General features: G+C 42.7%; 2 protein-coding genes across 2 annotated transcripts; one reads left to right on the top strand and one right to left on the bottom strand.

The window, feature by feature from the left end:
* Positions 1–35: 35 nt before the first annotated feature.
* On the bottom strand, positions 36–8,615 carry gemin4 (gem (nuclear organelle) associated protein 4). The gene is made up of 6 exons (XM_084558494.1): positions 8,397–8,615; positions 4,372–6,414; positions 3,509–3,665; positions 3,080–3,350; positions 1,205–1,882; positions 36–962 (listed from the first exon to the last, which is right to left on the bottom strand). Exons 1-6 carry the CDS (start codon positions 8,416–8,418, stop codon positions 741–743), a joined length of 3,393 nt encoding a protein of 1,130 aa, XP_084414620.1. The 5' UTR covers positions 8,419–8,615; the 3' UTR covers positions 36–740.
* A 297-nt stretch (positions 8,616–8,912) lies between these two features.
* LOC311498686 (tapasin-related protein-like) lies at positions 8,913–14,356 on the top strand. Its single transcript, XM_084559386.1, has 8 exons — positions 8,913–9,075; positions 9,449–9,631; positions 9,727–10,005; positions 10,161–10,490; positions 11,568–11,915; positions 12,003–12,095; positions 12,247–12,260; positions 12,377–14,356. Exons 1-8 carry the CDS (start codon positions 9,030–9,032, stop codon positions 12,389–12,391), a joined length of 1,308 nt encoding a protein of 435 aa, XP_084415512.1. The 5' UTR covers positions 8,913–9,029; the 3' UTR covers positions 12,392–14,356.
* Positions 14,357–16,642: the final 2,286 nt, after the last annotated feature.

Here is a 16,642-nt window from a genome sequence, read left to right as displayed (position 1 = left end):
GTTACAGAGTAAGCCAGACTGACAAGCGCACAAGTATAAATGGTTCACACCGGTGTAGGTTACTGTGTCTAGGTCCTGCAGTACTCTAAGAGCCTTAAGTTTTCAGAATTTTCTACATTTCTTCATTATAATGGCTCAAAACATCAGCCCTGAGAGTAGACCAAGAGAAGCCAATCATACTAATGAAACAGAAAGAGTTGTTGCTTATCAGTCTGGAAATGTAGTTTACACAACTGTTACTAAAGAGCTTGGAATCCAGGCCGGGTCACAACTGATACTGAAATCAAGGGTTCACAACTTATGCAACTCACCGATATGTACAAATGATTCATTTTCTTTTATTTGTCAAGACTGAAAATTATTTTTATGCATTAATGTAAAAAAATTCTGAAGGGTGCAGAAACTGTTAGGCGGCACAGTGTGCATTGCCCCAAAGACAAATCTCCTGGTGTGTACAGTAGATAATACTCGAATTAAACTTAACTTTACCCTAGTTGAATCAGCTCACTATCTCAACCTCTGCATCCCATTAGTGGAAATGAATATTACTGAGTCAGCACAAGACATTTGCTGTGAAATACTGGATATTTATTCACTCAGATCCGTAACCCACCACTCTGGAATGACTTGGTACAGACGCTGTTAGTGTAATTTGTCCTCATTTCATCAAACGTACTCAAGAGTTTTGAGCATTTAAGAGCATAAATTCTCCCGTGGATTACATTCCACGCATGCGTTTGTCAAGCTGCTGTCGACACGAGCTGTGCGATCTTCTGCTGCAGCACGGCCTTCATCTCCTGGTTCTCTAGGTTGTCTGTGATGGTGGAGAAGAAGTGGCGGGTGTTGTCGCTCTCCAGCGGGCTGCAGCTGTCCGGGAAGGCGGCCATGATGGCCTTGTAGTGGCTGAGGATCTCCAGACTGGACAGGAACAGAGCCTCACACTGGCCTCCTGGCATCATCACCTGGGAAGAGGGAATGTCACCACGAAGAAGTAGATAAAAATTTAGAAAAACGCAAATCTGCTGCCATCCAAATATTCCAGTGAACAATGTTTTTTTTTTTTTTACACAGAATAGTGCATTCATTTAGAATAGCAAGCCATGTCCACTTGTTGCCAGTATGTCAAGTGTTAACTGACACCTTCTTGCCAACCATAATCAAGAATAATCTCAGTGGGTGCAGCATTCATGGTAATAATTCCTACCTGGATGTGCTGAACGTGGCAGAAGAGCTGGCTGAGAACAAACAGAACCTCCTGGCTGGGAGCCGTCCCCACCTCCTCCTCCATTTGTGACTCCTTTGGTTTCAGAGGAGAGTCTCCTGCTTCATTCAGAAGGTCTCTGGACGCTGGTGCGTTAGGAGACGTTAAAGGCGAGACAGTCGAAACAGCAGATGAAGGAAGAGGCAGCTTAGCTCTCACAGAGTTCATCACGTCCCTCACAGCGTGGGCGTATAACCTGCCGACGTGGGCCCAGCCGTCTCCTGACAGCCAGTGGGAGCAGCTGGACCCGCAGAGCAGCTGAAGGACTCGAAGCAACAGGACAGACAGACGGAGCTCACATGAAAACCTCCTGAGGTCCAGGAGAGGGAGATAGTCCACATATTCCAGAGAGAAGGGGACGTGGAGGCGACCGGAGACGATCAGCTCCCTGAGAGCTCTCAGTAATCTGGTCCACTGGGAGACAGAGCACCAAGGCAGAGTCTGAGTCAGAGCCACCAGCAGACCTTTGCTGAACATGTTGACGTGGTCGGGCTTCTGCTGGTCCAAAGAGAGACAAGACAGCATGGTGGACTGCAGGGAGTCGGATATAGAGCAGCACTCCATCCAGGCTAAAAGACCTGTACCCTGGCCGTACGGAGCCAGGTCCAAACCTGACCACTCCTACAGAGGAGACACAGAGAGACGGTTCACTGCAAACGGTTTGATATGAATCGATCTGCACTAAGCTTGCCTCACAGATGATGCATCACTCCTTCAGGTTAGTCAGTAACAAACATCACTGTTTCTGTTTTCCACTGAGACGCGCAGCTACGGCTTGTAATTCTGCTGCCAGATGGGTTGGTCTCATCAAGTTCAACACAGCTTCAATCAAAGATGATTCCTTCACAACATAATTACACTGACAACACATGAGCTTGGCTGAAAAATGCTGTGCAGATACAGATGTGTCTCCAGAATTCCAAAACAGATTAATAGTGTACCACTGAGAAAGACTAAAGCAGAAACAAAGCAGGACTGCAGTGATTTACATTATCAACCAATCTACTTATTTATCTAAAAGCTAAAACAAAGGCGAGGGGACCACTGAGGTTAATCTGAACAACATCCTCTCATTGCAGCCGAGTACTGTCAGGTAGGTACCACCCACAGATGCTCTGAAATAAAGACCTCATCTCCTCACCTGTTCTTTAGAACTGATAAAGTGACTTGGATGAGTGGTGACAGGTCCCTTTATGGCTTTACCTTATGGTCAAATATTGCCGACATAAAATCGTCCCAAGCAACAAACCATTTCAGTGTAATTCACAGATAATATATGTCTGTGTTTCCTGCCTAAGTTTACTGTGCTGATGAATCATTGAGCCTAAGTGTTATGGCGGAGTTAAATTTGACTTTTAATTTAATGAGGCTGGTGTGTTATCTTTTTTTAATGCCATGCCACAATCTCTCCAACCTGACGCACCAGATGGTTGGCTACACACGACCATCTGAGAGGCTGCCCTTGGAAACTGTTTGGAAAAGGATATTAATAGATGACAGGTGACTGGACGATCCGTCTGTCTGTCATGGTCTAAACACAACAAGGTGCTTTCTGAGGAGCTTTGCTAATAATTTAGGTTTGGAATGTCTGTGATTCTTCTCGTCTGTGTAAAGAGGCACACAATACTAGTTAGTTAGGAACAGTCTAAATCACGCCTGTAGCTGTTCCCATGTGGTTCCTCATAGGAACCTGACTGGTTGATCCACTGAGGTGTGGCTATAAGCAGGAAGTGAACACATTTTTATTTTATGTTGGATGAAGAAAGTCACCTTGTTGTTAGAAACTCAAGATTAAGTGGACTCCACAGGGGTTCCTACCTGTTCAGGTAAGTCACACACAGCCAGCAGAGACGAAGGCACCTCGTTTTTAAAGTGCTGTCCCCACACAGGCTTCAGGTGGAACCGAACTGTCCAGTCCAGTTCTTCCACCTTGTTGTACAGCCAGAACAGAGCTCTGGACCAGCTGCTGGGGGCCGCTGCCACCTCGGCACCCACCACCTGCCCCAGTGTGGTCAGCACCGACACCAGCAGCTCCTTGGTGTCCATGGACCAGTGGTGGACAGCGCTCTCTGGTGGCTGCTCCCAACATCTAGCAGAAATCAGATGAATTTATGTTGAAATCAAAGGCTGCGTTACAGCGATCCCTTCACTGTGTGAGAGTCACTAAAAATGGTGAACAGTTCACCAACAACATAATGACATTATTTACAATAAACTAAATGCTACAAGTACATTCCTTACACAAACCTGAGAGCCTGGTTGTGTAGCTGGGCCAGGACGTAGAGGAGAGGAAAGGGAGAGCAGTCCAACACCCAGTGAGGAGAACATGCGGGTTCCTGGACGTCCACAGACAAAGCAGTGTGCAGAAGCTGCAGACTCAGCTCTGCATCACCAGAGCAGTGACCTGGGGGGAACATACAGAGGCAGAGGTTGGCAGATCAGCATCACCACTTTAGGCAAAAGTCACAGCTGCTGTCTCTTGGATCTAAAATTTGTTTAACATCTGTGGCTGAGGCGGGGACACATCTGTGTTTGTTTTGGTTTAATACATTCATCTGACAGCTTTAAGTGACTAATTAATTTGCCAAGTCCAATTATTAAAAACTCATAACTCATATGTTTATTGTATTTTTATAGATCAGGATACCTTGCGGTGTCTAAAGTCCAATGTTTACAGTGATACAATAATAACAGATCAGCCGCAACATCGAAGAGATGCTGTAAACTCCCAAATCACAGAACAGATGTTGTCTTCAACTTTCTGTATATGCTGGTGATTTTGCTAGTCAGCGCTGCTGCATATAAAATCAGGATTTAGCAGAGCAGATGCACAGTGCAGCCCATTTACTGACTGTCTTCATGAAGAGGTAAAATGTTCATGTCTAGTTTTAAAGCTGTGCCACCTTATGAAAAATTAGACGCGTGAAACATAATGACCATATCTCATTTACTCAGCCTCATATCAGTTTAAATGATATGTAATATCCTGGTGTATGATACCAGAAGCTTTACAATCCCTCATTAAGCATGCTACATTAGATACCAACAGATTACTGTTTTTATCTGAGTAACATCTGTTTTTATGTTGTGTTAAAGCGTTGACGCCTTACCCAGAGCGGAGAGGTTGGGCAGGACGAAGGCTGCCACAACCTCCTGGGAAGGCAGGAAGCTTTGCTGCTTTTCCTCTCCCTCGGCCGCTGTGACCGGCATCATCAGCAGACCCAGAAACTTGAGGAGCTGTTCTTTTTCATTGGCTGACAGCGATTTGGTCCTGATCATCTCCTGTAGACAACTGCAGAGCAGACTGCTACCACTCACAACGTCCATTCCCTCACTTAAACTTTCCTCTTCACCGCGCTGCGCTTCATCTTTTCGTCCTTTGAGTCCAGGCAGCTGCTGCAGGATCTTAGCCATAAGAGAGAAAGCTCCTTTGTTGAAAATAGCTGAATGGCAGCAGGACCTCAAAGCGGCCTCTGGGTTCTGAAAGGCAACTCTGGCTACTAAAGAGACGGCCGTGTTCAGGTTGCCCTGTGACACCACTGCTGACGCTCCCCCTTGGATGATGCAGTTGAAGGCCATGTTGAGCTCCTGTTCAAACCCGGCAGTCATAGCCGAGGGCACAGAGCACCCAAAGAACCCCCTGCTGGATAATCTCAGCATGGCAGCCAACACTTTGTTCTTGTCTTCTAATGAAAGCGCAGAGAAAATATCTGCAATGACTTTCATCAGTTTCCTGCACTGGCTCACATTTAAGCTCTCACCGCGGAGTTTATTCATGAGGGTGGAGGAGAGGCTGACGAGAGCGTCGTTCTGCCGGAAGGCCACTTGGTTCTTTTCCAGGCAGTCCAACCACTGCTCGTCACAAGCAGCCAGAAACGTCTCGCTGGCAAATAACGCTGCAAAGTTCTCAAAGTCTTCCAGGCGGTGGCTGATGATGGTGGTGGTGATTTTTGCATTCACCTCTGGGCTGCTCTCTATGGCTTTGAACGACAGTGACTTCAACAAAGCTCTGAGTGTATTCTTCTCAGTCTCTCCATCATCCATTGCAGTCACAGCTTCAGGTGGCTCTCTATCATCCAGAGCCGTCAGGACTCTCCGGACACTTTGCTCCAGTCGGAACGCAGAGTAGCTAGGATTAGAGTCATCATATACCTTCAGGAGGCCTTTGTTTTGCCAGAACTGAGCGACTTCTGTTATAATCTTTAAAACTTCACTCAGCCTCATCCTGCTGGGTTCAAATTTAGACGGTGTGTGAGAAGCACGCAAGTCTCTCAGAGCCTGCCGAATAAGTTCAGGGCTCAATATTTCATTGTTCTTTACTCTGGTGCTGACAACTTTAGACAAAGTGTGCATCTTCTCTATGGCTGGAAGTACAATCTCTTGATCTATTAGGAAGGATGTGTAAAGAGCATCTAAAGAAATGGATAGGGCCTGGAAGCACAGGTCTGTTGAGGATACATGATCTTTAATGTCCTTAAGTGCATGAAGGAGAACGTGCAGAATATCAGTGTTCGGCAGTGCTGCTGGCAACGCCGGGGCATCTAGCTTTAACCTCTTGGCAGCTTGAGGAGACGGACTGGGAGATTTAGAGGTGAGACGAGCAAACTGCGTGGCAAACGTCATCTCTATGCTTTCCTCTCCTCCCACTTCCTGTTCATCTCTACCCTTCCATAGTTCCCACCACACCTCCAGAAAAAGTTGAATATCGTCTTCCTTCGTGGGATTGCTCCTCACATGTTCCGTCAGCTTCTCCAGCTCTGTGCAGATTTGAGGTTGAGGAAGTGACAGGAGAAAGCCGGCAAAAACATCTGCGGCTGCCGTTGACTTCACCAGCTCCAGCAGGACGACTCGGTTCACCTCGGGGAGGCTGTTCTGAAGGGAGAAGAAAGGGTTCTCCCTCCATGCTACCTCAACATCCTCTTCGGCCTCTTTGCACAACAGCTTCAACCACACGACGCAAACTATCTTCTTTTTCCGGCTCAAAGCTGTTGGGCTGGGACGACCGTCATTGTCCTCCTGTCCGCAGATTTCTCTAATTGCCTCCAGGACCACGCGTTCCACTCGGCTCCAGTCGGCTTTCTCGATCGAGCACAGGGACGAGGGGGAGCACAGCTTATCAGCATGCAGGAAAGCACCCTGAAGAACGGCTGAATCTGTTAACACAAGACATCAAACAAAGGAAACAACATTTAATTCATTCACATCAGCACATGTGCCCTCACACCATCCTCTCAAGAGGAAAAAACACTGTGAAAAACACACTCAATGATTGGTCTGTGTTGTAAATGAGACTGTCTGCGATAGTAGAATATTTCATGTTCATATTTGAACCTTTGTGATGATAAAATGTATTTTTATTTTTCATTTCAACTAAAAAAGTAGGAAAGTGGTGTTAGGGATCTAAATCTGAAATGTTTGAGCCACTACACATGAGAAGACAGGAGAGTTAAAGTATTCAACAATTATTGTCTGTATCAGTTAGTTTACATGGTATTAATCATTGTTAATAACTTGTATGTAGAAATAGAAATGTCTAATAAGAAAACTTGTGTTTTCTTAGAGCAAACGTTGGCATCTACAATTCCACGTTTTATTGGACGAACCCAAAGATACTCAGTTTTCTACCAAAGAATGACTGAGGCCACTAATCCAAGGAGATATTAATAACAAATGTACTCCAAAAGCAGCAATTTTACCACATTAAGAAAAACAGTTTACCATACTATGCTCCATATGCTATTATGAAGCCTGGTTTGATGTTCCTGTTTTAACATATGCTCCATTTACCAGTCCAGCTTATAACTGAGTCTTGCTCCAAGAAATGTCACGATTGGTATTCACATTTGGAAAAAACGCGATCTATGCACGTGCCTACAGTGCATGTGCCCCCCTGACCCCACTATTTGAGGAGTACTGGTCTAATCTGAAAAAAGACAAAAAAAAAAAAATAAAATAATAATTGCTATCATTAGCTTTTTGAAAAAAAACAAAAAAAAAATCAGGTATGGTGTGGTTTCTGTTGCTATAAGATTTTTGAAAAAAAACAAAAACAAATTTAGGTATGGTGGTTTCTGTTGTACGGAAGCGTATTGCTGCCACACTGTAGAAAAAAAAAGGCTCAATATTATGTAATTACATGAAAGTTTCTTGTTATAACATGATATTTTTCACGTTTTAACATGATAAGTATCACGTTATTACATGAAATTATCATGTTATTTCATGAAATTATCACGTTATTTCATGATAATGATATTTTCATGTTATAACGTGAAAATATCACGTTATTTCAAGATAAAATATTTTCACGTTTTTACATGAAAATTATCACGTTATTTCATGATAATGATATTTTCACGTTATAACGTGAAAATATATCTTGAAATAACGTGATATTTTCACGTTATAACATGAAAATATCATTATCATGAAATAACGTGATAATTTCATGTAATAACGTGATAATTTCACGAAATAACGTGATACTTATCTTGTTAAAACGTGAAAAATATCATGTTATAACAAGAAACTTTCATGTAATTACATAATATTGAGCCTTTTTTTTTTCTACAGTGTGGCAGCAATACTCTTCCGTACTGTTGCTATAAGGTTTTTTGAAAAAAATAATAATTTAGGTATGGTGGTTTCTGTTGCTATAAGGTTTTGAAAAAAAAAAAAAAAAACAGATTTAAGTATGGTGTGGTTTCTGTTGCTATCATTAGCTTTTTGAGCATTTTTTGGAAGCCAGTTTACAACGTTTGTGTTATAGCTAACGGTAGCTAGCTCTCGGTTTAAAAACAACAACCCAATAACCCTCAATATTATTAACAATGATCCAGATGCTCATGCAGGACCTCTTCAGTCTAGATTATTCTGCTAGAGCCTCATTTTGCAAAATTATCAACGGATGAATTGTTTCATTAATGGCAAAATGATTTTACTTTTACCAGAGTATTATTTTACACAATAAGTATCCGTACTTTTACTTAAGTACAGAAAGTGAATACTTTTGACACCTCTGTCTCAGAACAACTGGTAAATACAACAGCCTGAACAAAAAGACTTTAAATGAAACAGAATTTAATATAACGAAATGCTAAAACAAAGTAAAGAGTGTGAAGCATGTTAGCATTACCTTTGTTCATCTTGAGTGTCATAGTTGCTGAATGCAGCTAAACACGGGTTAGCTAGCTAGTGGGCTAGTTTTAGCCCGGCTTTAGATTCTCATTCATAACATGTACCACAGCGTATGGTTGAGTTTATTTAGTCCACTGCCCTCCTAACACCTGTCCGTCAATGTGTAAAGCCTTTCAAGTCTCTGAAGTTTTCAGTCGCATGTCAACCATGGACGCTGTCAACAGTTTCGTATGAAGCGCTTCGGCTCTTCCGCATCAACGTGTCAACAGATAAAGAGAGAGAGAGCCGCTGCTGTCATGTGTCCAGATGTCCCCACAGCGCCACCTCAGGACAAAACGCTGCAAGACAAATGCTGCAGGGCTGCTGACAGAAATCTAAACAGTCTGCTACAGATTGTTCTCTATCAATATCACTGTATCGCATCAGTGTTAAAATATTGAAATTGTACAGCGCATATTTGAAATATTGTGAAATATTTTGTCCTTTTCCGTTGTGACGTCGCTCGTCACATGATGCGAGCTACATGCAAATCCGGTTATTTTTTCTGTAAAATGAAAGTGAAAGTGTCCCCACAAACTTAGTGTGCTTGTCGAGCAACGAGAATCAAGTTGTAGATCTCCAATGAATAACGATGGGTTTGATCTTGAAGATACTGATTTACTTGTGTCTGTTTGCTGGTAAGTTTTAAAGTTTGTAATGTCGAACTTTGTACCAGACTGAAGTGTCTTCGGAGCTTGTATGTTTTTAGTCAGCTCATAAGGTTACTGCATGAATGTAATGACTACTCCACTATACTGTACTATAATACACTGCACTATACTATACTATAGTACTGTATCGTATACGTATACTATACTGTAGTACTGTACTATGCTATGCTGTGCTATGCTGTACTGTACTGTACTGTACATGCTATGCTATGCTATGCTATGCTATGCTATGCTGTGTTGTACTGTACCATACAATGCTATGCTATGCTATACTATGCTATGCTATGCTACAAAAAGTTTGCTGTCTATAACTGATTCAGTGTGTCTGTCTGTCATTCAGGTGTATGGTGTGTCCAGCACCAGCAGATACCTTGGCTGCCCTGTCAGTTCATTGATGAAAAGGTGTCTGTGAATAATGAGGGTCTCATTGAGACTCAGCTCATCCACAGAGAGGCTATGCTGCAGTTTGGTCAAAAAGGAGACGCTCCTGTGAATCCACAGGCCATCACTTTCCTTATCACCGGTGAGTTACGGTACTGCAGCCTACAGAAGTAGAAGACTGAAAAGGACTGTGCACCTCTATTGTATTTTACTCTATTGTATTTTATTCTGGTCTAGGCTCTAAGTTGGACGTGCGGCGGTTTGTGGACGGAGAGGATGCAGAGCAGTTGGAGTGTGAGCTGCGTAGGTTTAGTACAGAGGGCATCCATGTCCGCTGGCCTGTCCAGGCGGCCGCCCAGGAGTACAACCGCTGGTTCACTTGCTCCCTCAAACACAGCAAAGGCCTTTACACTGTCACCAGTTTCCTCAGACACCCATCGGACCAACCTCCACCTGGACAGCAGGACTACCGCAGCTGGTCAGCTATTGCTGACAGAGAGATTCTTGTCACTACAGGTAAACTCAACGATTTTGGAATAAAAATCTATATTATATTTATAGTTGATGTAGTTGTGGTTTGAGGATATTACAAAACACTTCTCTTGTGTTATAGAAGTTTGAACCAAATGTTACTCTGCATGAAACCTGCCTTCTCACATCTGTGTCCATAGTTGCCATGGTGGTCAAAACACAGTCTCCATCAGTGAAAGCCACCCTGGGGTCCCAAAAAAAGCTCTACTGTCAGTTTGCCCTTGACCACAAGGGGCCAAACATCACAGTGGAGTGGCACTGGCAGCACCGTGGAGAGAGGGTTAAACTCTTCAGCCATACCAGCCGCTCCGGGCAGACCCAGGGGGCAGGTGTTGTACTGAAGGCCCTCGCTAGCGGGGACGCCTCCTATACTATCCCCTTCACCAAGATGAACAGCGAAGGGACCTACATCTGTTCCGTGGCAGTGAATCCGCTGTTCGCGAGTATGGACATAAATCTTCACATCGAAGGTGAGAAAACACTCCAAACGGTTGTGGGTCATGGCAAGAATACGCATATGGTCATTTGGACCAAAATATTTCACATAATTCAAGATCCAATTACTAGCTTTTTAGAAGTTTAACTGTATCTCAAGGGATGCATAAGGGTTTTTATAAGGGAGTTTAATAAGTTGCCATAAACAAAGTGGTAAAATCTTCATTTATCACTTAGTCAAAGTATGTGTGCATACACTACAACTGACAGGTCCTCTCCTGCCAGTGCTTTCAGCTCAGCCAACGCTCGACTTTCATTTTATACCCGTGAACTGACACCAGTTTCCTTTTAGCTGATTTCTCACCTTCTTTCAGTGCCTAAACTTGGACAAAATCTCACATTTCTGCCTCATACATCAACTTATTATCAGGCCTTCTTCTTTTTAACTACTGTTTCAGCGGTCTCATCTTCTTTACTGTTTCAGAAGTTTCAAATTCTAAAACTACTTCTATCAGCAGTCAGGGCAGTGGCCGTTGATCTGTTACAGCTATGAAACAAATTACCACTGAGGGGAACTCCACTGTAATTGACTGTTATATTACAGTCCTACTTTCCCTTTCATTTCTCTCAATTTTTACTTCAAACCACACCTCTTGATTCCTTCTGTGTACAATTATTAGCAATTAAAATGTTTCTCAAATTTCTCACATTGTTGGCTGCTTGTTTCAGCACTTCAGCACTTTCTCTCTTATCCGTCTGTTTTACTGTGAGTTTTACAGCTGGAAATCTAAGAAGTATCTGTCCCTGATAAAGGTAGCTGACATGAGAAGCTCTGGATTGATGATTTATCCAAAGTATGTTGAATCAAGCTGCTTAGATCATCTGACTGATTCGAGTGATTTTCCCTACTGTAAAACTTAAAAACGGTCAAGGACATAGAGGCCCGAAATAACTCCCCACACTTCTTAATTTATTCAAGAGATGAGACCCAGTCTCAGGAACATTTGTGAATCCCTACAGTTCTTACATTTATCAATGAGAAATGAAATTAAAATGAGGCCAGTAATTTGACTCCACACTTTCTTTATTTTTTTTCCCCCCCCTGTCTCCAGAGCCCCCCCGCGTCTCCCTGAGCGTGGGACCCACTCTCTCACTGCTGGAAGGAGAGGAGCAGAAGGTTGTGTGTGAGGCGGACAACTACTACCCTCTGGATGTGGAGATAATTTGGCAAGTGCAGGACCCTGCGGTGGCAGGCCAGAGGGTCGGCGCTCCTCTCCCCAAGGTGCTCCAGAATGTACTGCTGTCCAGCCACAAGCACAACCAGGACAAGACCTACTCTGTGGCGGCTTTCTTCTACCTCAAGGCCGCGCTCAGAGACTCTGGGAGACAGTTTACTTGCAGCGTTTCCCATCAGTCCCTGAGAGTGCCCATCAAAAAGAGCTTCATCCTGAATGTTGAAGGTGAGATAGAGGACTGCACTGTAATACTGTGGTCTACCACACACTGGCAGCAGAGGTACATGTCTAGTGTCTGTTTTCTCTTTTCAGAGCCAGTCAGCTGGATGTTCACCCTCAGTGTTGGCATCACGATAGTCATGCTGTTGGCCATCCTGTGTGTACTGCTACGGTACCTGCACTCAGGTGAGTCTGGAGTCCATCAACCACACCAGGATGTTAAATCTATCTCCAAATATTTTCGACCAAGGAGATAAATATGATGACATGAGTTTTAGTACCAGTGATTTGAGGTGTTGAAACCAAACTGAGCGATTCTCTTTTATTTTCTTTACAGCAAGGAAAGTGGAGGTAAGCTGATATGAAAAACTAATTTACTTTGATTTAACCTTCCCTATCATCATAAACTAATATTGTATGCATCTGCATCTGTTTGTGTTTTTTATGGATGTGCGTGTCCTGAGCAGAAGAAACCCTACTGAGCTGCCTCGGAGGCCTGAGATGAACTGAACAAGCACCAGTGAAGACAGACTCTCTCCGTCACTCTTCCTCCATCATTTTGTTTTAGATGTTTGAGTTTTTTGTTTTTTTTTGGTGAATTTGGGTTTCTGTGAAACACTGATTTAGAGTTTACTTTAATCGATGCTTAAAACTTAAATGATGAAGAGTTATCCAAGAATGAAACTGATAATAATGCAGCGATCACATTTTGAAGGTGGATTGTGAGGAATCTGGCCACCGGTGTTGCCACGGAGACGTGCTTTTTATCAGCACCTGCACTTTTGTGACCTGATCTTCAGGTGGCGCTGTTGTGCAATGTGTAAAGCAAAGCTCCAATAAAAGAGGTGAAGAAGTGGCTCTGTCAATTTTTTTTTGAGGATGCAAATACATTCAACTTATTTGTTTAACCTCACAGACGCACGGATGGAAACTGTAAATTTAACCAGAACATTTATTTGCCTTTAATTAAATAAGCAGCTCCTATGAATATAAAACCTTCTGAGGTATTATCAAACAATGAGATAAGTAATAATCCTCATACTCTACTATGATGCGACTACTGGATCACTGGTTAAGATCAACATTTAAATACTTTGAAATAAATATGTAATAATTTATAATTTGTAGTTCTCAGAAGTTGTTAACATTAAGTGGTTTTTACACTGTTTTGTGGCAGCATATGAGTGGGAAATAAAAATGTTCTTGAGATAAGTCAGCTGTGTGAATGTCTTTTCCTGCTTTCCTTTCTTTAGTGTCAGATCTGAGTGTGCAAGAGTAAACATGAAAGAGGAAAATAAGCTTTCTCGAAAGGTTTTAAGTTAAAATACATTTTCATTTTGTTGCTATTCCACTTTTCTGTCTTGTTTGCATCCTGAAGGGTAAAAGAAGCACGACTAGAGGCGTTGTGCTCCTATTGCTGCAGTCATGTTCCATAACATTTTGACAAATTCACTTCAAATTTCAACACTAGCTTCCTCCAAATATATCATTCCTCTGACACAAGTGAATCCAAAAGCGATCCCTTTTGCAGTGAATAGTTTTTTTCCCGTTTTTGTTTTAATACTTTTTGTGTCACATGCTACAAGAGGATTGATTAAACAATCTAATTTAACATAGCACTGAGATCATTATGTGACGAGTTGCTTTATAAATGGTTAGTATATCTCATGTTTACCAAAAGACTTATTCCTGAGCCGGCTCTTTAGGATGTTTAAACTTCTCTTGTTTTTACTTCTCTTGGATGTTTGAGCATGACTACATGATGATGCATGCGCAGAGTTGGATGCTAAATGTGGAACGTTTTCCTCAACCCATATTTGAATTTAAGCTGTGTACTTTTAGGATTGATTTGGGACATAACAATGACTTTTTGTTAGTTTAGCCAGCTCACACTGGTCTGATGTGAAAAACCTTAAGCCTGCATTACACAAACACCCAAAATAGACTCTCAGCAAAGCAGGAGACATCTTGTTCCCAGTGGTTAGACTCTCTCCCTGGATTGTTTGATGAGGGAGGAGTCCTTTTTAGAGTTTCCAACCAGGTAATTTAAGTCACATTTTCAAGGGGAAAACATGTTGAATACAAATTATTATTTTAGATTAGAGTATTTTTACATATGTTTGAACATGCCTGCTGGAGGACATCTTCAACTGTGATCCTTTTACACCCACACTCGGCACTGCAGCAAGGATGAAATCAAATCTGGTCGACCTCTAGACGTGCTCTGCTTTCGCGTCATTTTCTCCTTTCATGCTCTCTTTTCTGCCCCTCTCATTAGAAACATGCACTCAAGTAAAACATGCTTGTGAAACATACTGACCCTCACCGCTCATATATGTCAGACATCAGCTTTGATGTGGACGGGTGAGGAGGAACACTAAGTGGATGGCTACACTGGTCAGTCAGGTCTATTTCAGTCCATCTACCGGGATAAACCAAAATTTACATAGAATGATCCCAGATGTGTGTGTGTGTGTGGGTGGGTGTGTGCGTGTGTATGTGTGTGTGTGTGCGCATGGGTGTGGGTGTGTTTGTGTGTGGCCCAGGTTTGAGGTCAGAAATGTTCAGGAAAGGAAAACAGAGCGAAGCAGCGTTAAATTGGTCTGGGGTGGCACAGAGGGCAAAAAGAGCTCTGAGACTACGCGACACACTGTTTTGTAGAAATCAGTCTGCAGTGGCTTAAACGTTGCTGCGGTGTCTGTTGAAGTCAGTTTGCATTTAGCGTAATACAGGTTTAAAAGAGGATGTTATCAGTTCACATATTCAATATTCTTATCTCTCTGTGGTCGCCTCCATCCCAAGAGTCATCAAAGGTCTGCTGCCAAAGCTGCTAAATGGTCTGCTAGGTTTACCAGCTGATTGCTGATTCTGATTGTTTACTGGATAAGTTGTGTCGTGTTTTTTTCTCTCTTTTTCGTTTTTCCACAGTGTGTTTGTTGTTTGAATGAGGTTCTGGGTTTGAATCCATCGGCGACTAGGGCCTTTCTGTGTGGAGGTTGCATGTTCTCCTTGTGCCTGTGTGTGTCCGGGTACTCGGGCTTCCTCCCACCGTCCATAGACATGTTATCATGTTCGTTAGGTTCATTGGTGATTCTAAACTGGCCGTAGGTGTGCATGTGAGTGTGAATGGTTGTCTGTCTCTCTGTGTTAGCCCCGTGATAGACTGGCGACCTGTCCAGGGTGCACCCCACCTCTCGCCAAATGGGCCCTCCACAGGACAAGCGGTTACAAAAAATGAATGAACGAAGAAAATGTTATGCATTTAATAGAATTATGTTGTTGTTCCTGGCAATGGTTGCTTCTTTGGTAACTAGATCTACAGTACGATTGATATTAGCCTTCAAAATCTCCCATTGGAGGGCACTGTGTGCTTGGTGTTCTTGTGGTTGTGGTTTACAGTTACAAAGTAAAGCTCTGTTGTTTACAGGGCAAAGAAAAAAAAAAGAACATAATAGTTGTGTAATTTCAGGTGAAACAACATCAACAGCAGACTAAGAACAAGATATATTGGTTACAATTTATTATTCCAGAGTAAAATGTGAACACAGCCGTTGACAAATTACACGTTGCATCAATTCTGCGTAATTACAGTAGCTTTATCCAGTCACAGATCTAAAGATGATAAGCCAGTTTGTAGGACAGGAGGCAAGCCGGGGCTGGTGCTGGAGGTGGGTTGATTTCACTGCAGATTAGATGAACCACACACCGTCTGATCCCTGGATGTTGTAACAGTACCGACAATAATTTGCTCAGCATGCCGCAGGAGACTGTAGATGATTTAGTGCTGATCCAGCTCAATCCTTATCTAGGATCTCTCCAGGCCTGCTGTTACAGATAACCATGAAAGAATGGCTGGTAAATAAAGGACTGCAAGTTCTTTTCATTTATAACTAGGACATAAATATTTCTCTGGTTATAGTTGCAAAATCACAGGTTCAGCTTGTACCACTCATGTACTGCTGACTGGACATTATCAACAGACCGTCTCAAAAACTGAAAAACGTCCCTAAAGATCAGCAGCTGTATTGTAGTCAATCCTCGCACACTGGATAACACAATGAATTGCACGCTGCCAATAAAATGTGAAGACACACTGTCTGTCTGACTCCACCCTTCTCATTCATATTTTACAGTGTTTTCAATGTCTCACCTGTGACGGTCTGTGAGTTTGTTGTTGTTTTTTTATGGATTTAATGGAATTATGTTGGTGTCAAACGTTGCTCGTCCCAGTCCCTCCTTCATAAACCATAGAATGGACAATATATAAAGCAAATTTCATGGATAAATAATGAGATAAACCTTTGATTCTGGCTAAAACCTCAGCTGGCTTTGTCGATTAGAAATCACAAATAACTACACAAAGCGTTGTGTCATGACCAAATGTAGCAGGATTCCTCTTCTGACGAATCTACCAGAGAGAGAGACAAGACTTTTCCAAATGGGTCAGGATTCCCCCAATACTTATCAGCTTTTAACATGCTTTGGCACAATGTACAACTTTGTCAATCCAGAAACACTGAACGGACAGTTTCATTCAATCAGAACATCTTTTGTTATGAATAAGTCTTCAGAAATATAACATGTAAAGTGTGCACCTACACCTGCTTGCTAGCTGGTGAGCCTCTGAGGCTTACTGCACAGCGCCACCTGAGGATTTGGAAGGTGTGTCATGTGGCCTGTGCACGTGCACGTGGTGCAGGTGCAGCAAAAACAACCACAAACTCACAGACCGT

This window comes from Chelon labrosus, assembly GCF_963514085.1.
Source record: "Chelon labrosus genome assembly, chromosome: 13".
Taxonomy (NCBI): domain Eukaryota; kingdom Metazoa; phylum Chordata; class Actinopteri; order Mugiliformes; family Mugilidae; genus Chelon; species Chelon labrosus.
The sequence above is the reverse complement of the archived record's forward strand: the minus strand, read 5'-3'. Positions and strand labels throughout refer to the sequence as shown.

Coding starts and splice junctions, on each gene's coding strand:
- gemin4 (XM_084558494.1), bottom strand. CDS start 8,418: ATGACACTCAAGATGAACAAAG. Junction 3,666..4,371: donor GCCCAACCTCTCCGCTCTGG/GTAAGGCGTCAA, acceptor TGTTCCCCCCAG/GTCACTGCTCTGGTGATGCA. Junction 1,883..3,079: donor TGTGTGACTTACCTGAACAG/GTAGGAACCCCT, acceptor TCTCCTCTGTAG/GAGTGGTCAGGTTTGGACCT.
- LOC311498686 (XM_084559386.1), top strand. CDS start 9,030: ATGGGTTTGATCTTGAAGATACTGATTTACTTGTGTCTGTTTGCTG. Junction 9,076..9,448: donor TTACTTGTGTCTGTTTGCTG/GTAAGTTTTAAA, acceptor TCTGTCATTCAG/GTGTATGGTGTGTCCAGCAC. Junction 11,916..12,002: donor CTTCATCCTGAATGTTGAAG/GTGAGATAGAGG, acceptor TTCTCTTTTCAG/AGCCAGTCAGCTGGATGTTC.